At 43.0% G+C, this 21,985-nt stretch overlaps 1 protein-coding gene across 1 annotated transcript in view; it reads right to left on the reverse strand.

Moving 5' to 3' along the window:
- The window catches only part of LOC137161083 (uncharacterized), an 81,827-nt gene that overhangs the window by 59,575 nt on the left and 267 nt on the right, over positions 1-21,985 (reverse strand). The window contains exons 2-5 of the mRNA XM_067560119.1: positions 2,202-2,329; positions 1,476-1,663; positions 1,124-1,233; positions 428-499 (exon numbers count right to left, since the gene is read on the reverse strand). Coding sequence (XP_067416220.1) covers positions 428-499; positions 1,124-1,233; positions 1,476-1,663; positions 2,202-2,302 — 471 coding nt within the window. The 5' untranslated portion in view covers positions 2,303-2,329. The remainder of the gene's footprint in view (positions 1-427; positions 500-1,123; positions 1,234-1,475; positions 1,664-2,201; positions 2,330-21,985) is intronic.

The raw sequence follows: 21,985 nt of genomic DNA on the forward strand, positions 1-21,985 counted from the left end.
AGGGGGAGGAAACAGTGCTTAGGGAAGACAGAAATTTATTACATACAATGGGTATTTATTATTTATTTCCATTTATAGGAACTGAATCTTCAAAAAAACATGTACATATACAATATGACATTTTTGTACATTGTCCTTCCTTCCCCAATTCCCCATCTTGTTTCTTGCTATCATTCATTGTATCTTGTCTAACATTTAGAAAATAAGTACACTGGGCCAGGATCTGGGTCTTATTTGTCTGAAATTACACTTGTGTACTGAACAACAGCATGACTCTTGCAATGAGCAGGGAAACTGATTCAAGAGGTCAAAGTGCATTTCACATATTTCCACCTTTAGTTTTCTCAATTGAGAAAAGGAACATTTGACAAACAAAGAAATACCCTGAGTACCGTTAGTAGTTTATTTTACCTATGCTTTGCCTCACCTGTGGTAGCGAATTCCTCATCTCTTCATGTGCACTTTGCAGCTGATCGATCCTACAGTAACAACGTTCAAACTAAAATAGAAGTGCAAGAGGTTTATCTGAAACACAACTTCACTTTAATTCAAGATCCAGAAGACTAAAATGAGGCGGCCTAATTCCTTGTAAACTGTGTCATTTGCTGCTAATTAACACACAGATGTCAGTTTTCAGGCTTAAAGGAAGTTAAGTTTTTTCAAGTCTTCCAATTTTAATGCAAGTCAGTCTTATTTACTAACCTTTAAAAGGTGGTTCATTCCCAGAATCTGTAGCATAAACAGCTATACTGATGTATTAAAAGATTCAAAGTTATCAGATTACTAAACTTATGGGAGTTCTCTTCAGTATCGTTAATTAGAACAGGGTCCTCTAAAACTTTGATCTGCTGGGAGGACCTTGCCAGGACCACAAGGGCAACACTTAACTTATTTAAGATGGATCAGATCACAGCCACCCCACCCAATCTGCAAGAAGAACAGGACACTTGGATCAAAATGGAGCACAGCATGCTGGGACTCATAGTTTCAATGGGCCCTACCTTGTATTAAGGAGGAGGGTAGCCACAGACTGCACTGTTTAACAACGTGAGTCACACTTGACCCATGAGCCATGCTTTGACTACTCCTACAACAGAAGGAACAAAGAAGGAATAAAACATACCAGAAAGTAAAATTCTGAATTTGGCTGACGAACTTGTGTTCCAGGCCTTATAGTATTCCCCGCAGGATGTCCAAACGTAACAGTATCTCCTTCCTGCAAGATAACTGTACCTGAAAATTTAAAACAAAACCAAAAAAAAAAAATATTACACACCATAACATCATTCTTTTCAAGAATTCAGAACAGCTGCTGTTGGATGTATTATATCAGGCAATAAAGAAGCTATAATGTAAATGTTAAATAAGCAAATAAATACATAGAGTGATCTATTATGTTACTCTAACATCTGATTAAAGAGAGGAATGCACAGGGTTCCTCTGGATGCCCTTAAACATCTTCCTTCCACACTCACCATTGATTCTAATATCATTGACATAAACGCCTGTCAAGCTGGAATCTGCAAGTCTGTAGGTATCAGTAGTTCGAATCACTCTGGCATGAGTCCGGGACATGTAATCTTTTCTCTCTGAAACTGGACAACTGATGAAGTAGTCCACAACATCTTTGTTTCTTCCAATCAGGGTAACTGCGTTATAAAAACTTTAAACAAAGTTTAAAAAACAAAGTCAGTTTTTTTCTCTCTGTAGCTTCTTCTGCAGAAGTCAGGATTTCATGGAAAGCAATGTGGTCACAAGAAGCTGGAGACAACACATCTCACCATACCATAAATAGGTACAGTAGAATTTCTGAGGTCTATCAACTGAATTACAGTTGGAGTAATGTATCATCATTGTCTAGTCACTATCAGAGAACCTATACGGAGCAATACTAAGTCAGCATGGTAGGGAGTGGTTTCAGGGAATACATGGGCTTGCATTTTCAGAAGTAACTAGTGATTATGGGTGCCTAGTAGTTTACAAAGGTAAACTACTATTAATAATATTAAACTAAACTAAGAATATATTCTATCAAATAAAACTCATCCCGTAACAAGTTAGTCTCAATACTGGACACAGTCCACCATATGGACCATAGCCACTCATATTTAACATGGAATACAGCCCGTAAATTACAAGCTGTTCATGCAGTGCTCATTCTAGAGCAGTGCACCCCAAGAGCTGTCGTACACAGTACTCACTGGATAACGTCTGCAACACCGGAGACAGAAGCTTTGCGGCCTATCCTGCGCAGATGACACTGGTTGCACACCCCACTGTCTGTTTGGCAGATTGTTGCCATTTCAGAGAATACAAGCTTGCTTTACATCTGGAGTGGGGGTAGGAGTAGGGGCGGAATAAATAAAAAATAAAGTGAATGAAGCATGTAAGTTTCACATTGCTCACAGAAACATTCCTGCTTTATCTACAACCATTCAATACATTTATCACAGGAACATCAAATATCACCGTCCACAAAGTGAACCAAAGAAGTGGTCCAGGGTCAAAAGTGGAGAACCAAGTTCCAACAAGGCCAACAAGCAAATAATTCAACACAGATTTCTCTTTTTCTTCCTAGGTTCCCTCAGTTGCGTAGTGCCTTCTAGCCAAAGGATCCCAAAGGGCTTTACAAATTGTGTATAGGAAACATTGTGCCCATTGTGGAAATATAACCAACTTTGGTGTGGAACGTTGCAGATCTTGCACACAACATTATACAATCATTATTAATTTTCTGATCCTAAAAGAGAATATCCTTTTCATAGTTTCCTAGGCCGGAGAGAAACTCTAAACGTAAGAACGGCCATACTGGGTTAGACCAGTGGTCCACCTAGCCCAGCATCCTGTCCTCCGACAGTGGCCATCGCAAACAGAGGCTAGGGACATTTGAGAGCATGGTTTTCCATCCCTGACCATCCTGGGTAATAGCCATCCTCCAGTAATTTAGCTAGTTCTTTTTCGAACCCTGTTATAGTTTTATCCTTCACAACATCTTCTGGCAAAGAGTTCCCCAGGTTGACAGTTCATTTTGTGAAGAAATACTTCTTTTGGTTCATTTTAAACCTGCTGCCCACTAATTTCATTTGGTGACCCCTAGTTCTTGTGTTTTGAGTTGGAATAAATAACACTTCCTTATTTACTTCTCCACAGCAGTAATGATGTTATAGACCTTTATTATATCCCCCCTTAGTTGTCCTTTTTCCAAGCTGAGAAGTTACAGTCTTATTAATCTCTATTCATAGGGAAGCTGTTCCATACCCAAAATCATTTTGGTTGCCCTTTTCTGTACCTTTTCCAATTCCAATATATCTGTTTTGAAATGGCCGACCAGATCTGCACAGTATTCAAGATGTGGGTGTACCATGGATTTATATAGAGGCAATGTGATATTTTTGGTCTTATTATCTATCCCTTTCCTAACTATTCCCAACAGTCTGTTAGCTTTTTTGACTGCCACTGCACACTGAGTGGATGTTTTCAGAGAACTGTCCACGACTCCAAGATCTTTCTTGAGAGACAACAGCTAGTTTAAACCCCATCATTTTATACAGATAGTTGGGATTATGTTTTCCAATGTGCATTACCTTGCATTTATCAACACTGAATTTCATCTGCCATTTTGTTGCCCGTTCACCCAGACTTGTGAGATCCCTTTGTAACTCTTCACAGTATGCTTTGGACTGAACTATCTTGAGTAGTTCTGTATAATCTGCATATTTTGCCACCTCACTGTTTACCCTTTTTCCAGATCATTTATGAATATGCTGAACAGTTCTGGTCCCAGTACAGACCGCTGGGGGACACCATTATTTACCTCTTTCCATTCTGAAAACTGACCATTTATTTCTACCCTTAGTTTTCTATCTTTTAACCAGTTATTGATTCAGAAGAGGACCTTTCTTCTTATCCCATGACTGCTTACTTTGCTTAAGAGCCTTTGGTAAGGGACCTTAAAGGCTTTCTGAAAATTGAAGCATTAACAGAGAAATCTCAAATAGGAGTAGAGAGGCTACTTTTCCTTTGTATTTGGCACTGTGTGCAACCATGCTGGAATTTTATGTCCGGTTCTGGTGTCCATAATTCAAGACAGATGTTGATAAATTAGAGAGGGTTCAGAGAAGAGCCATGAGAAAGATTAAAGGACTGGAAAATTATGGCTTATAGTGACGGACTCCAGGAGCTCAGTCTTCTTAGCTTAACAAAGAGAAGATTAAGGGGTGACTTGATTACAGTCTATAACTATCTACATAAGGAACATTTGATAATGAGCTCTTCAATCTAGTAGAGAAAAGTCTAACATGATCCACTTGCTGTGGAAGTTGAAGCTAGACAAATTCAGACAGAAATAAGGCATACATTTTTAACAGTAAGGGTAATTAACCATTGGAACAATTTATCAAGGGTTGTGGTAGATTCTTCATTAACAATTTTAAATCAAGATTGGGTGTTTGTCTAAAAGTTATGCTCTAGGAATTTGGGAGAAGATCTGTCTTAGTTATACAGAAGGTCAGACTAGATGGTCACAGAATTCTTTGAGGGGATCAACAAGCATGTGAACAAGGGTGAGCTAGTGGATATAGTGTAATCCAAGGATCACATTAGCCCTTTTGGCCACAGCATCACACTGGGAATTCACGTTCAGTTGATTATCAACCACAACCCTGAAATCTTTTTCAGAGTCATTGCTTCCCAGGAATATAGTCCCCCGTCCCCCACCATGGTCTGAGTATGGCCTACATTCTTTGTTCCTAGAAGTATACATTTACATTTAGCTATATTAAAACGCATGGTTTGCTTGTGCCCACTTTACCAATCAATCCACATTATTCTGCATCAGTGACCAAGCCTCTTCATTATTTAACCCCTTCCCCAATTTTTGAGTCATCCACAAACTTTATTGGTGATGATTTTATGTTATCTTCCAGGTCATTCATAAAAATGTTAAAATATCGGAGAGGCCAAGAACAATCCCTGCAGGACTCCACTAGAAACATACCTGCTCGATAAGTCCCAGTTAGCCAGCTCTTAATCCATGTAATGTGTGCCATGTTAAGAAAATTAGCATGATATAAAATTATCAAAATGTTTTGCAGTACACCAAGTCAAATACCTTACAAAAATCCAAGTCTGTTACACATCAACACTATTACCTTTATCTGCCAAATTGTAATCTCACCAAAAAAAAGATTTCAAGTTAGTGTGATTGTCCATAAAACCATGTTGATTGGCATTACCCTCCTTTAATTCTTTACTAAAAGAATCCCATATCAGCTGCTCCATTATGCTGAAACAACAACAGCAGTTATTTAGGCCAGAAGAATCTGGCTAGAGCACTGAGTTAATAAAAGATATTTAATGAAAACTGGACTAGACCTTGGTTTTAATGTCTCATCTGACAGACAGCAGTTCCAGCAGCACACCAGCTCTTAGCAACATACAAACTCAAGGACCAAAGCAGCAGCTTTTACAAAGGTAAATGGGCATTTTGCCTACACAGGACTCAAGGATAGGCCCATGCCTAGAAGTTCCACTGAATCAGCAAGTCTACAATCCAATTAGTCAGTCATTAAGAGAGAAAAAAATCCACCCCACACAAGCTTCCAAAAGCTCATATTGATATTTTAACCAATATCTTGTGACTAGTAGTTTGTTTATCCTTTACCTGCTTTAACCTGTCATTCTTAAGAGACTTCTATATTCATTATTTAACTAGATGAGCATAGGTGGTCACTGCCAACTGGACCATCTCTTGCCTACTAGCATTTAAATATTCCAGCACTTGGGTTAATATCAATAACTCCTTATTCACCAGAAAAAGGAACAGCAACAAGGATTGAAGCTACATTCAAAATCTGGGGGGTTAAATCTTCATACTCCTCCAGCACCCTAGAGAACCTTAAAACTTATTACCCTCTCTCTGACCCCACCCCTGATCCCGCCTAATGTCTGTCAGAAAGTTGTAATCTCTCTGGGACAGAGACTGTCTTCCTAATGCAGTGGTCCCCAAACTTTTTACCCCCCACCCCTCCCCACACTGTCCATGCCTCCCTTCCCCCCAGCAGGGGCTGGGAGCAGGGCCAGGTGGTACTCCCTCCTTTCTAAATTCTACTGGCACAATGCCAGAACTCCTTCCCCATAGAGTTTTGCCGCATGAAGGTCTGGACAAAAATCCAGAAAGCTTCCTTACATTTCACTATAATAGAGACTTTTGAGACATGTGGTAGAGCCCAGCTTACGTCCACATAGAATGGAAATTAGGCAACCTCTAGTGTCCTCCATGAACAACAAATAGTCTGGGTGATCGCCAGGATAATTTAGTTCTATTCAGAGACTAATAGGCCAATGTTTTCACATCTCTCTCAAGTTAGGCAGGCTCCTAAAGTGACCCATACTGGAAACAGCAGGAGCTCAGCATGAAATTTAGGCCACAGTTATGTTAGGGTAAGACTTTTATGCAGAACACACCTAAAGCCTGCAAGCACAGAGAGTACTTAAATAAGCAGCGAACAAGATATTCTTGTGCTGTTTTTGTATGCTATTACACATTTTTTATTGTGCCCCTGCTTTTTGTTACATATACGTACTTATGTTTTTTACAATGTATTTTTGTATTTGTTGAGACTATTTCCCTCACCCCTCCTTACTGTTACATACTCCTCCAGCATGTATTTTTTATTTATTGAGATTTGTTTTTTTAACTTTCCCCTTCCCACCATATATGGAGTTGTTGTTTTTTTTAAGTTGTAAAAAAACTGTTTTTGGTGACTAGTTTAAACCGGTTTAGTTTATTTTGATGAGTGAAGTGTATTTAAGAAACTGCTGTAACACTTGTACTTTGAAGTCGCTTGCTAAGCCCTTCCCAACGCGTTGCTAAATAAATTGCTTAGTATCATCTGTGTGTTTGGATTCTCTAGAGAAGAATTCCTTTTGCTTAACAATTCTGGCTCAGCGAGCAGGGTGCAGTTGGTGACGCTTGGGAACCCCCGCAACCAAGAATAGAGGTGAGTACATTTTATCTTACCACCTCTAGCGTGCACCTCGGTCTGGGTTTTCCCGGAGGCTCCCTCCACACCCCTTTTGGGTCTGAACTATCCGGATAAGAGGACTAAGCAATATTGTAGTTTAAACAGTCAGGAGGACTGGTGCGAGAAATCGCAGGAGGACTGCACTGAGTGCACGGACAGGACACTGCAGGAAATTGTCCCTGGTCAGGACGGTGCTGGGTGCATAAATCACACCACAGCTACACTGAGTGCAGAGACTGCTGAGAGCAGAAACTGCATTACAGGACACTGAACACAAAGACTTCTGCAGGCAGAGATTGTGTTGCAGAACACTGGGTATAGACGCTATACCGCAGGAATCAGCTGGCTGTATTGTTAAAAGGAATTCCACAGAGGGGGAGATTGTTGACAATTAAAAAACATAAAAAAGGGCAAAAGGGAATAGTTAAGGATAAATTAAAAATATATAAATACAAGGGATAGTTTGCTGTAGTGGTCTAGTCAAACAATAGGGAAAGCTAAAGAAAGGAGTTGTAATTTTGTGCTATAACTATGGAAAGAAGGTAAAAAAAAGAATTGTATACTCCGGAAATCTGTTGATTTGGAGAAATCCCAAAAGAATGCCTTAAGCTATCAAGTAAATAATTTAAAAAAGGAAATTGACACCATGAAAAGAAAAGCTGAAAGCCTCTAACTCCTCCGCGCACCGCATAGCTGCGGCCATGCACCAGATGAATTATTCAAATCCTGAAAACAAAAACTTGGCTGAAATTAACTGGGAGGATCTTGTCCAAAGAGTCCAAGAATGGGAACTCGCAAGATCCGAGGGTGACCAGCATAGCTGGCCTCCCCCTTATAATCCAAGTTCTGATGCCAGTGCTCCCCTAGCCCCTCTCCAAGCAACTAAATGCTGGGTAGGTCAGGGAAATAACAGAACTGGCCAGGACACTTACAAATACATTCCCCTCAGCACCGAGAAAATTCGCCTTCTGTTAAAAGACCTCCCTGATTTAAAACCTAATGACCCAAACCTCAAATTCTGAAAAAAGATCACCCAGATGGTAGCCACTTATACTTTGCACCCTAGAGATCTACACATTCTTACAAAAGCGAAATGCCCCAGATTGTCTTGGTCTAAACTTACTGCAGATGGGTTCCGTAATGGCCCTTGGGCACTATAAAATTTGACTCAAAAATGACTATAAATACCATGTGTACTGCGTTTCAGCAAACAGTCCAAGAAGCCTTTGCCAACGGTGCAGGAAACTGGGGACTCATAGTTGGCTGTATACAAGACAAAAATAAAACCGCTGCCCAATATTGCAAACGTAAATAGGATGTATATGCAGCCAATACTAATATTGCAAAGCCAAAAAAAACCGACCAAGCATTTTTAAAAATGTTAAAGAAAGCTTTAACTCTCATCTACAGACAGCTCTTAACCTAGATATCAACCCAGGCTCTGACTATGAGTCAATCTGTATTTGGGCTTCTAAATGTGAAGCAAAACAGGCCTAAAAAAATAAATAAATAAAGTCCCCCATGTTGCTGCAGTAACAACCGGAAATAAAATGACCTGCCACAATTGTGGTGCCTCTGGTCATGTGCGGAAGAATTGCCCAACCAGAGGGCAGGGTTGTAGTCAAGGGCAGGGCTGCGGCCATTTTGGGTCTCGTAATAACACCCCTCTGTCCCACCCCGGCCCTGCAAAGCCCCCCCCCGCTATACTTGGGGTGGAGGGTAAGACACTGGGCTGCTGGCTACCCGAGACGCCCAGTTCTTTCTGATACTGTGCCTCCTGCTACTGTATCTCACCCCAATCGTTCCTTTGCTAGCCCCTATAAACATCGGAGTTTAAAAAAAAAAAAAAGAAAGGTCAGACTGATTAATTAAATGAATCGCTAGGACATTTCGGCCCCCTTGCTTGTCAGTTCTCCAGACACAAACAAAAACCTCGTTAGACCATACCTCCAAGCATGGATAGGGGGCCGGTCACGCACAATGCTTGTAGACACGGGGGCTTCTGTCTTCATTACTAATCTCTCCCTCTCTACCACCAAACATTATGTCACTGTTTTGGGAGGGGGAGGGAGGGGTGGCGTGCATATCACCTCATATAAAAGCCATCCAATTCTCGTTGAATCTAATTCCTTCTTTTGGGTACAATCTTTTATGTTGCTCCAAATGCTGAAGGGACCATACTAGGCACGGATGCTCTCTCTGATCTTTCTGTTACTTTAAACCTCACTAAAAGTACTGTTACATTTACAAATAAGCTCTTGTGCACTCTTTCATAGAATCATAGAATATTAAAGTTGGAAGGGACCTCAGGAGGTCATCTAGTCCAACCCTTGTGCAACAAATGATCACTCTCCTCTGTTGCTGCTGCTAATCCTGCACCCCCCACTTGGAATGTTCTTAACCCTTTTCACGAGCTTTGTTCCAGGTTTCCCGCTGTCTGGGCAGAAGACAAGCTGTCCTGCGGTTTGGTACCTGAGCACCTTTGTCCTCCCATCCAGGTTACTGGTCAACTTCCTCCGCCTACCAAACAATATCCCCTCAAGCCTGAGGCCTGCGATGCAGTAGGTGATATTATACATTCCTTACACCAGTGGGGCATACTAGTTCCCTGTTCCTCCCCCACCAACTCCCCCATCCAGCCTGTTAAAAAGCCTGATGGTTCTTGGCGTCTTACTGTTGACTACCGTATGGTTAATCAATATGCTAATAAACTTGCTCCCATGGTCGCAAATCCTTCAGTTGCCCTTTCAGGCCTTGACCCTTCTCATTGTATTTTTAATGTGTTAGATATCGCTAATGGCTTCTGAAGCCTCCCTGTTGTGAAATCACAAAAATTCAGACAGGATGCCTTAGACTGGAACAGTGATAGAAATGCTAAATTCAGGTAGGATGTCTTAGAACTACAATAGAAATGCAAAATCGTTGGCCTATGTTGTAAGACGTTAACTACCTTTGTAATAGCACCCAGCCATATCCTGTCAGATAGATATCAAGTGACTGTATGTGACTCGGGACTCACTGGCACCAAAAGAATCACTGAGACATGCTGGCACCGTGAGACCCCCATTGTGTGTTATAAGTACCCTACGTGCGGTAAATAACCTGTTAAGTATCAGAATCTCCACTATACGATCTATATGTAAAAAGGAATCTTAAAAACCTATATAAGTCACCTGTATTTTGTACCAAGGCGAAGTTCCAGAGATCAGCACAGGGATGTGCTGTCTGGACTTCCCTACAGCTATAGCTGCCTGTGTGTTTGTCATAATTAAAGTTCTGCTCAATCCAACCCTAAAAGAGAAGCTGTGTGATCTTTTCCACGACACTGTGCATCCAGACTCTCAGCCTTGGTTTGCCTTTACCTTTGGCCCAACCCAGTTCTTCCCCAAGGTTATCACAATAGTCCCACCCTTTTCCATTGGGTTATGGCCAAAGCCCTGTCTGGGATTAACTGGTCTTCTATTAATTCCACCTGTCTACAATATGTTAATAATCTGTTATTTGCTTCCCCTACCCCCTCTGACCACCTGACAGCTCTCCAGATGCTTTTGCAAGCTTTAGTAACTGCAGGGTTAAAAGCCAGTCCAATATCTAGGTCTTACTGTCTCTCAGAACTCCAAGGCCCTCACTTCCAATTGGTGGATTGACATTGCCACAGCTCCTCGCCCCACCACAGTGCGGGAGCTACGCAAACTCATGGGCCTTTTACATTTCTGTAGGCAATATATCCCATCATTTTCTTCCTTAGCACAACCACTTAACGACCACCTTCAGAGTGCCCTTGCCTCCTCTAATTCCATTCCTTGGACCCCGGAGCATAATAACTGTTTGGCTGAGCTTAAAACAGCCCTTCTCTTCACTCCGGCACTTGGTTTCCCCCGCCCCTCTTTACCATTTGAACTTTAGACACATGTACAGGAGGGTCATGTTTCTGCTGTGCTCACACAGGCCCATGGTGACAGGCACCACCCTGTGGCCTATTACTCTACACGCTTGGATCCTGTAGCCTCTGTCCTTAATCAAGCTGTTGAAGCTGCCTTGGGCAATAACTGTTTCAGCCCTGCTGGTTTCTGGGGCTCCCCTTACTATTTATATCCCTCACGCTGTTCATAACATTTTGGACGGCGGCCGCTTTTCTAAAGTCACCTCAGCACAATAGTCTAAATTGGAATACACACTTCTTAGCTCCCATATCACCATCACCCACTCTAATCTCCTTAATCTTGCTACTTTAATACCAACCTCAGGGGACCCTCATTCGTGTCCCCTATCGGAAAACACCCTTTCCCCGGAACACCCCATTCTTAAGCAACCTTTACCCTCTTCTGACCTTACCCTTTTTGTTAAAAAGTCTCGCTATTATGCTATGGGACAGCCCGATACTGGCTGGGCTGTGTGTGACCTCTCGGGGTCATGCCTCCTTTCAAGCTCTTTACTCCCCTTCTGCTCCGCCCAAGTTGCTGAATTGGTAGCCCTCACTCACGCCTGTCTACTAGCTGAGGGCTATACCGTTACTGTCTATACCAATAGTCGCTATGCCTTTGGTGTTGTGCACGACTACCTGGATTCATAAACAGCTCGGGGATACCTCACCTTGTTCGGTACCCCACTAAAAAATGGGGAGTATATCAAAAGTTTACTAGAAGCAATTCAAAACCCATCTAAATTAGCAGTAGTAAAAATCAAGGCACACGCCAAAAACAATGACCCCTTCTCCCGAGCAAATGCAGCTACAGATAAGGCCACTAAAGAGGATGCAGTAAAACCTCAAAGGGCCTATACGGTGGCAGCTACCCAAACCTCTGACCTAAAACATACTGTTATCTAAAATACAGGAACTATGCTCTGGAAAAGAAAAATGGACACAGATCGAGAATGCATGCAAAATTGACAACACCAATACCTGGGTTACTAAAGACCAACAATCTGTGGCCCCCAGGGCAATTGTGGCTCACCTCTGTGACCTTTACCATCTGCCAACTCACCCAGGATCAAAAGCTATGCTACACCACATGAAGGGAAAATGGTGGTGGCCGAAAATGTCAGCTGACGTGCATGACTACTGCACACGGTGCCTTATATGTGCTAGGTGTAATGAAGGGAAAAAGCTTAAGGTTGCAATATGACATCAGCCTAGGCCTACAGGCCCAATGCAAAGTATTCAAATTGATTTCATAGCACCACTTCCACCAACTAAAGGAAAAAAATACTGCCGGGTCATGACTGACCATTTTACCAGATGGGTTGAAGCTTTCCTTACTGCTAAAAATGATGCCCTTACCATAGCTCGAATTCTGGCTAATGAATTCTACCCCCGCTGGGGCCTACCTTGTTCAATTGACTCAAACCAAGGTACTCACTTCACCGGACGGGTAATGAAAGATGTGTTCTCTGCTCTAAGTATCAGGCAGAAATTCCACTGCCCATATCACCCCCAAAGCTCAGAGATAGTAGAACATGCAAATCAGACCTTGAAAAAGAAACTAACTAAGACTTTAGTAACTCAGGGACTAGCGGGCTGCCGCAACTGTCAGCCACCCTCCTCTTGATGAGACTCCAGTTGAATTGGGAGTGACTCTCACCCTTTGAACTCCTTACTGGAATGACAATGTCCTTAGGAGAAGGCTGTGTAGTTCCAGCTCCTTTCCACCTGGTGTCTAACACCGCACGGGAATACATCAAACGATTAAATGAGACCCTGCCACCCTTCAGGATGACGGTTAGGGACAGACAAGCTGATCAAGATCCTTGTGATCCTCCCTCCTGGCCCGATGTACAGGAAGGTGACCAAGTCATGGTAAAAACCTACAATCTCGCCCTGTTTCAGCCTAAATATTCAGGCCCATACATGGTGTTAGCACACACAGATATCTCTGTCAAGGTGCAAGGGATTCCAACTTGGATCAATAAAACCAGAATTAAGTTATATATATATAAGTCTATTTAATGTGTGTCCTGTGCACTAATTTTGTCTTTTCAGGTGAAAGATGTTGTTCCTCATAATGATTCTTCTCCTGGGCCTCAACACTGCATACTCCTGGAACCCACCCGTAGTCCAAATCACGCAAGACACCTGTCTCAAGGCTGGCCAATACATGCAACTTCCCAAGGGGGGAGATGGCGAGTGGGCAAAAAAACCAAATGTGGGGCTTACTGCCCTACCTTCCAGAAAGAAACCCATCGTAATTCCTGGGCCCATCCACCTCTCAGATTATAACATAGCTTCACCCCTTCTGCCCACCCCCGGGAGCAGAATACGACTGCCTGCATCTAAATATGCCAAATACAACTGTGGAACTTCAACCCTAAGGACTGTCCGCCCATCCACACTAGGGGGTATCCACCTGGCCCAGCCAAATGTATTCCATTTTTGAAATGTAACACAAAAAAACAACACTTCAAGGTCCTTCCCCTCAAGAGGGCCAACCTCACTTTCTCCATAGCCTCCAGTACCATTAATGTCCAAAACATATCCAGTCGTTCCACCGGTTTGGGAAACTTTACCTGTATTTGAAGCTACAGGTTTGGAAACGGTATACAACTTAGTTTTGGGAAGGAAGTAATTCTCAGAGCAGGATGAACAAAACTTCCACCTTTGTTATAAAAGCCTGGAATGGAGGGACAGTATTGCCAAGAACATTGTTCAAACCCAGTCAGACACCTGGGATGCTCGAACGTAAAATGCTATGATTTAACTACCTGTGGTTATACTCCCTCTACCACTTGTCCTACACTCCACGCCATCCCTCTTAATGGTATTATCCATTTGGGATCTAATAAAACATCTTAACATAGTGTAATTATAGTTTCTGTTAAGGTTAAATATGATTTGTCTAATTTTACTGCACCCTTACAAAATGTATGTTCTGATCACCCTAATTCTGTACAGTGGTTACAAGAACAGTTAAAGCTATTAATGCACTAATATGCTGTCTGCGCCCACACAGTAAAAAAATAAAAGCGAGGCACCCTAAGTGACGCTGGGGGGCTATTTAGAAGCACAAACTCCATAATAAACTCACTTAATGCCAAAGCGAATAGGTCATACAATACTGGGTCAAAAGCCAGACTACCGAGGCCCTAAAACACACCAATGCTGGTTTATTATATGCCCTCACTGCAACCACAGATGAGCTCTATACAGTAATTAAAGACCCCTCCAATATTATTGTTAATATAACTAAATCCCAATTTAAGCCTGCTTTTAATGTTAGCTCATAATTTATTTAATGTATTAAAAGAAAATATGCTAGATATGTCTTGGTTTCCCCCCTTCCCACACCCGCTCCTCTTCTGCCCTTGCACACCTGGCAAATGTATCTGTCCAGATAATTGTTGCATCCCTCCTTCCCCTTGAAATCTCCTCCACCCCCTCTTTTACTTTTCTTCTTATATACCCTCTCGCTATCCCCGCCCATGTTTTCCCTTCTTTTTATTTTAAATTTGTTAGTTATGTGTCTAACAATACTGTTTATCGAGTAGGATCTTCTGGCTATGTGTCTCCATCCCCCAGTGGCGGCATGCTTATGATGACTTAATTGCTGTACAAAGACTGCTGATTATATTATTTGTTCTTTTTCTATTCTCCGCCCTCTGAACATTTCTTCCCCTGTGGTTATTACCAGCCTTCCCCTTCTGGATGCGGAGGCTGCTGTCCAAGTGTCTGCCACTCAGTGGTGCTTCACCACTACTGTAACGCATTACAACTATGGCCCACTACAGAATCCTGCCAATTCTTCCATATACCTGCAAATCAGACTCCTTCACCCTGGGTGACATTCTTCTGCCCAGCCGTGTCTTCACTGGAATGACAACACTTCCTTAGTAGTATGGCAATCTGTATCTGGACAATACCCCCGTCCAACTAGCAAAGGAACTGCTGACTAAAGCAGTCCTTGCTGCTGCCTCTGTGTCTGCCACCATCCATAAAGACATTGTTAAAGGCCGCGTGTAAGTTCAGCTCTCCAACCAGATCATAACCCGCTTGGAAGATTCAACTTCTGGTCCATCCTATGACCCCATCACCTGGTAGACCATCTTGCAAATGGCTGCCACTGCTGTTTCCCTCTTTGTTTTATTTTTATGAGTGTATGTGTTATTTTACATATATGCTTGCTAATGCCGCTTCCCTCGCAGTCCTTGTTTCTTCCCCCCGTTTTACCCATACTCCTCCCCCAACCTATGACCCCTTGCCCCTCACCCTCACTCACAAAATTAATCACGAATATAATTACATTTAGAAGTATTGACTGTATCTCACTCACAAGTTCGATATGTCAAACAGGAGGGAATCTGTTAGGGTAAGACGTCTATGCAGAACACACCCAAGGACTGCAAGCACAGAGATTACCTAAATAAGCAGCGAACAAGGTATCTCTTGTGCTGCTCCTGCATGCTATCACACACCCCTCTCTGTGCCCAGGCCTTCCATCACTTATACGTTTTCATGCCCCTCACAACGTATCTTCCTTATCTGTTGACACCACTCCCCTCATCTGTTTCCTTCCCACCATATATGGAGTTGTTTTCCCCAAGCTGCCAAAAAACTGTTTTTGGTGATTAGTTTAAACCAGTTTAGTCTATTTTGATGAGTGAAATGTATTTAAGAAACTGCTGTAGCAATTGTACTTTGAAGTCGCTTGCTAAGCCCTTCCCAACGCATTGCTAAATAACTTGCTTAGTATTATCTGTGTGGTTGGATTCTCTGGAAAAGAATTCCTTTTGTTTAACAGTTAGGAGCCTAAACTCGGGTACTTATGTTTAAAAAAAAAAATCACCTCATAGACTTAACATGTAAACAATATAATTGAGCCTCCCTTCCATTAACATAACTGTGTAAGTGGAAAGCAGAGATCCCTTTAGAGAGGAACTGGAAGACAGAGGACCACCATATCCCTGCAGAACACGATATATGGTGGATCAGTCATCAGTACCTATATCCCACAGCTTCTCTAGGTTGATACAATCACCATCACCACAGTCTTTAGTGAGAGACTGTGCGGGGACCATTCCATTAATGGTGGTTCTATTACTTTGGCAAGCACCATATTTAAGTCATAGGAGGGGGTGGCTTACAGACAGGAGGAAAGACCTGAAATAGGGTGAGCAAGAGTTCTAGACAGGAGGAGAAACAGACTGTAGTCTTATGAACTCTTTTAGAGCTAGGAAAGAATGAGCTGCCAGGATGTAGCAAGTACCAAGAACCCAGAACAAAAGAACTGGAAGACTTTCCTTCAATCTTACCCAGATGGAGAACAATTTCCACTTCTAACAACAAAGGTTTCTGGGCAAAGGCTTCCTGACCTCCAGAAATTTTTAAGGAAAAAAACAAAACAGTTCAGAGACAGTTCAAGTTGTCTGAACAGCTAGAATCTAGGCTGTCAGATTAAGGAGCATTGGATCAGGAAATATATTCTGCATCTGCCTTTGGGACAACCTGGTCCACTGGAAAAGCCACCTCCACACACTGGTCCTTGTGGCTTCAGTGTTCTATTGTACTTAGTACCATCTCAGCAATCCAGACTTACCCTTTGAAGAATCCAGACTATTTAGTGGCAAAAACAGAACTCCTTCCATATTTGGGAGGATGCTAGGGCCACCTTCAGATCCTTGGGCCTTTATCAAGATGTTTAGTTCCTCAGGTAATTGGTCCAAGAGAACAGAGTTGTCCCAGGTGAGAAACATAGCAAATGCTACTTGGTAGTTAACTATTCTCATTTGAAACTTAGCTTATGACTTCTCTCCCTAGAAGTGGTAGTGGGAAACAAGAGGAACAAAAAAGTTGACTTCTCTCTGGCAACTGAATTGAAATATTCAAATCCTTCGAGGGACTAGAAACCCACAGCTGCCTCCTTCCTTGCTGATCCCGTCCCTTTGGCTGCAGCAAGAAGCCTGCACCAGTCTTTTAATGCGCTCCTTAGGCAGTGACAGCCAGTGGGAGGGGAGCAGTGGGCCACTTTGAAAGCCCCCACGCGCCATGGGTTGGGAAACACTGCCTTACATGATTTGGCACAGTCATTCTGTCACCAGTATCACCTATTAAACTGGTATCTACACCACCCTTCCTCTTAATGTCCATTCTCCTACCCACTGATATATCCTCTCATTTCCTTTTCCTCATGCTCAATATTAAAATCAGGCATGGAGATTACCCAGGCATCTCCCAACCACCTCCCCCAAATTCCTAGTTTAAAGCTTTCTTAGTCAGTTGTGCCAACCTCCATTCTAGAAGTGCATTTCCCTCCCTACACAGGTGAAGTCCATCCCAAGAGAACAGTCCTCTGTCCATGAATGCCTACCAGTGGCCATATATCCCAAAGCCCTCCTTATAGCACCACTGCCCGAGCCATCTGTTGATCATCAGAATCTTGTCACGCCTTTGTTGTCCTCCTCTAGGGACAGGCAGAATCACATTGAAGATCACCTAAGCCTTGATTTCCTTAATAGTCTTCCCCAGCCTGGCATAATCTCACTTGATTCGTTTCAGTAAGAATCTAGCCCTATCATTTGTTCCAACATGAAGGACAATCAGTGGATTCTTTCCCACTCCCGCTATGTCCTCTCCAGCCTCAGGTCCACATCTCGTATCCTAGCACCAGGTAGACAGCACACCCTTCTGTTCTCCAGATCAGCTCTGGTTACATTAAACATGCCAATTATTTTTTTTTTCGTAAACGTTTCTTCATAGGTCAGCTTTTCTAAACTTTTTTCATTTTTGTTGTTTTCTTCTGGACTTCATCCAATTTGCCCACATCTTTCCTAAAGCATGGTGCCCAGAATTGGACACAGTACTCAAAGCTGAGGCTTTGCGCCAGTGCCAAAGAGAGTGGGAAAATTACTTCCCATCTCTTACATACAAACACTCCTGTAACACCCAAGGATTATGTTAGCTTTTTTCACAACTGCACCACATTATTCACCTTCAATTTGTGATCCACTATAACCCCCAGATCCTTTTCAGCAGTATTACCACCTAGCCAGTTGTTCCCCATTTTGTGCTTGTGCATTTGATTTGTCCTTTCTAAATGTAGTACTTTGTACTTGTCATTATTGAATTTCCTCTTGTTGATTTCAGATCATTCTCTAATTTGCCATGATCATTTTGACTTCTAAGCCTACTCTCCAAAGTGCTTGCAAACCCCTTTCTACAGGGTGTCATTTTATGAAACAAATTCTACTCCATTATCCAAATCATTAATGAAAATGTAGTACCAGACCCAGGATTGAACCCTGCTGGATTCCATAAGACACATCTTCCCAGTTTTACAGCAAACCACTGATAACTATTCTTTCAGTGTGGTCTTTCAACCAGTTGTGCACCCACATTATAGTAATTTCATCTAAACCACTTGTCCCTAGTTTGCTTATGCAAATGTCATGTGGGATAGTGTTAAAAGTCTTCCTAAAAATCAAGCTATATCATTTCTACTATTCCCCCCATCCATTAAGCCAGTAACCCTTTTAAAGAAGGAAATTAGGTTGATTTGGCATTATCTGTTACTGACAAATCCATGCTGGCTATTCCTTATAACCCTGTTATCCTGTGTGCTTACAAATCAATTGTTTAGTTATCTGTGAGAGAAAGGAACCCCCTAAGAGTCCCCTTCTTAGCACCCTTGACATAAAATCCAATAGAATGGGACAATTAGCTAAGTCTCTGCATGCTTAGATGCTTTCATACACGGAGACTTTTGTTTGTTTATTTGAAAGTTCTCTGATGCAACCTTATCAAGCCACATCCAGGACCCATCTGTAGGATATGAAGACGTTTAATACTCTCCCCACTAGGTGTTGCTCGTCAGACCTCTCCTGATCATAGTCAGGCACTGCTTCTAGCATTGGAATTTGCATTGCAGGAAGACTAGTCTCTCCTATTTCCAGGTTTAGACTTGTTCCATTTGCTTTTGCTGCAGTCTCACCTTTTGTACTCAGGAATAGCCATGAAAAGGATATTTAGACCTGTAATAAGGCTGACTATCCCTTTTCCCAGCTTTGGAGTCAGTGGGGGTTCTGCAAGATCTTTTTTGATTTTTCTGGGGATTCCACCACCACTTTGTCTAACAGCTAGCTCCCCAGTAACTGATCTCTGAATAGTTCAAAGCCGCTAACATTATTTTGCCGTGTATATCACCTTTCCAGGCTCATAAGTCCAGAGGTGGCATCTGGTCACCACACTGATGTCTTCAGCACATGCCATGACCTCCAAAGATTCTCTCATTGCATTGGCTATGAATGAAGCCACTGAGATTTTCTTTAACCCCAAACTTAACCACACTGATATAACCTTTTTTGGCAATGCCAAACTCAGTCCAGGCCAGTATTGCTATTGCAAAACATGCTGCAACAGCAGAAGACCTCAGAGAGGAAGATGCAGCCTCAAACATATGGCACAGTGGTATTTCCATTCCGCAGTTGTTGGGTTCTTTTGGAAAAAAGTCCTCTTCCCTTGGGACAGCAGTCTCTCTGACTCGTGCTGAAACTGCCCTGTTCACTTTGGGAAGAGAGACAAGATCTGGACAAAGTTAACTATAGAAAAGCAGGTTTCCTTAAAAAACCTCTACAATCTCAAAGACTTTGGCAGTGTTTCCCTTCCAGCCTTAATTACTTTTTCCAAAAAGACGTGAAGGGGAATGTGTGGTTCAGATTCTGAAGCAGTTGGAAAATACTTTTTGTAATTTCTGTATCAGTCTCCTCTTCTCCCTCCCTAGAATCTTTTTTAATGGGCTCATCTGACAGAATGAGCAAGTATCTAATCACTTTTTGTAACATCTTCTCAAATGATTTAGCTGGAAAAATATCCTCTTGCATCGCTTCATCCTGCGTTTCAGACACTGAGATTGAGAGTTTCTCTCTCTCTTGTGAAGAAGATCCTGACTTTCCACCATTTGACTTTTTCTCTCTCGGACTTAGATTGAACAAATTTCCTAGCCATCTTCTTCTTTGATTATGCCTATGAAGATGAGGATGAAAATGAATCAAATAATGAAGATCCAGACACAAACAATTCTATTCCCTTTAAGCTTTTTCTTTCCAAGTATGAAAACCTTGTGAGCAGAGCCTTTGAAATCTGATGATGAGTCAGTGAAACTGCTATCCCCAAAAGAACAGGCCAGTTTTCTTCTAAGTTTCTGAGACAATTTCTTAAACCCTTTTTCTCTTTTTAAAATTTTACTCCTTAGGGAAGATGGGGATTGGAAGCCTGAGTCAGATGTGGAGTCCTGTGAACTTCTTCTGCTAACAGGCATCTCCTTATCTTTGCCCATTTGAGAGTGGGCAGAATGCCTGTAAGGAGACAATGTAGCTACTACCTGGGGCTCATGAGATGGCAGCCTCGGAGGTAAAAATGCTTTCTGCACCAAATCCAAGAGCTCCTTAGCCTAAAAAGGCATTTCTTCTCCCCTCCATGCAGAATTCCTGACTTCTCCTGGGGCTAAACAAAGGAAATCAAATTTCTCAGTGAGGGAAGTGGAGGATAAGACTTGCGCTGCGGGACAGCATGCACATGTAAGAATCTTATCAACTTCTCCTTGCTTTGTCTGTGGCAGATCAGCCAGTCCTGCTTATGGTTTCCCTGTACAGCAAAGGGTAGCAGCCTGGTGTAACTGCCTCCGCAGCCGAACAGCTCACATCATTTTTCCACCATCCTTCAGGACATTCACAGCCTGGCTGTCAAGACTCTCCACTGGTGAGGAACCAGCTCCTGCGTCAGGATAAGGCAGCCAAAGCAAAACCTTTCCAACCTGGCAGATGAGACGGCTGGAGCACACAATGCACATGCCATTCCTTCTCCACCCTCCAGCAGAGATACAGAGCAGGAGGAACATAGCTTTGGTCTTCTGTTTGGACCTTTCTCCTAGCCTGAGCTGCCAGGAAGAAGGGGTTATGGTAATTCCAGGCAGGAGACAAAACAACTCTTCAGAGTATTTTGTTTGTTTTGTTAATTTTCTCTCTTGCATTAGATGTTACAAGAGGCAGAACAAAACCAGGGGGTCTCCAGAAGCTGTCCAATCAGCTCGGATTCTACCCCTATAGCTACGGACAGGTGAGGATCCAGACTGAAGACTTGTAGCACTATCCCTGAGAGAGAAGAGGTGACAGGGACCTCTCCCTCCCACAAAAATAAAAAGCAAGAGAAGGTAAGAGGAATTGTCACACCTGGACAGACCGTCCAATGGTCCATCTACCTCAGTTTACTGTCTCTGAAGTATCAGAGGAACATGCAAGAAACTCCGAAGTGCATACCTTTATTCATTGTATTACAGCAGTACCTAGCAGCCTCAAATCATCAGCCCCCACACAGCCAGGTGGTGAGAGTCTCAACCACAGAGAGTTGATCTAAATGGCCAAGACAAGAGGTAAGAGAAAGTTTCTTCCTGACACGTAGCAGCTGGCTTCGGCCCAAGGCCGGAGGGTTTACCTCCCCTGTATTAAAAACACAGGTTTTTTATTTTTAGTTCATAAAGGGGTAGGCACATGGAAGCGTGAAATGAAGCAGGGGGGCGGTTCCCAACTGCAGTCCAGAGAGCGCCAGCCAGGCAAATGGTTGTATCTGCTGAAGATCACATCGCAAAAAGTGAAAATATATTAAAATGTTCCCAATGTTCATTTTCCAGGCAAGCAACCGCTGCACTGCCCGGGGGACATGACCAGCCAGGCCACAGGCGCTCGCTCGCTCGCTCTGTACAGCTGGGCCCTTCCCTGGCCCTGGAGCAGCAGCAGCAGCACCCGCGGGGCTGGGGTGTCCCCGCACTGGGGCCACAGCGCAGGGTCTGAGACCCCGAGTTCCGGTCAGCGACATGCAAAACCTTCGGGGCACGTCCCCCTCCTCCCCCAGAGCCCGCGGCCGCAGCGGGGCAGGCCCCGGGCAAGCTAGGGGGCCGCAGCCCCACCGCCCGCCAGCCGAGGGGCGGAAACCGCAGCCAGGCCGTGGCCCGGGGGACAATCGGCCCCACGGCACGAAC

The sequence above is a fragment of the Emydura macquarii genome, unplaced genomic scaffold (assembly GCF_026122565.2).
Source record: "Emydura macquarii macquarii isolate MOO-44397 ecotype Brisbane River unplaced genomic scaffold, CSIRO-AGI_Emac_v2 contig_2246, whole genome shotgun sequence".
NCBI lineage: Eukaryota > Metazoa > Chordata > Testudines > Chelidae > Emydura > Emydura macquarii.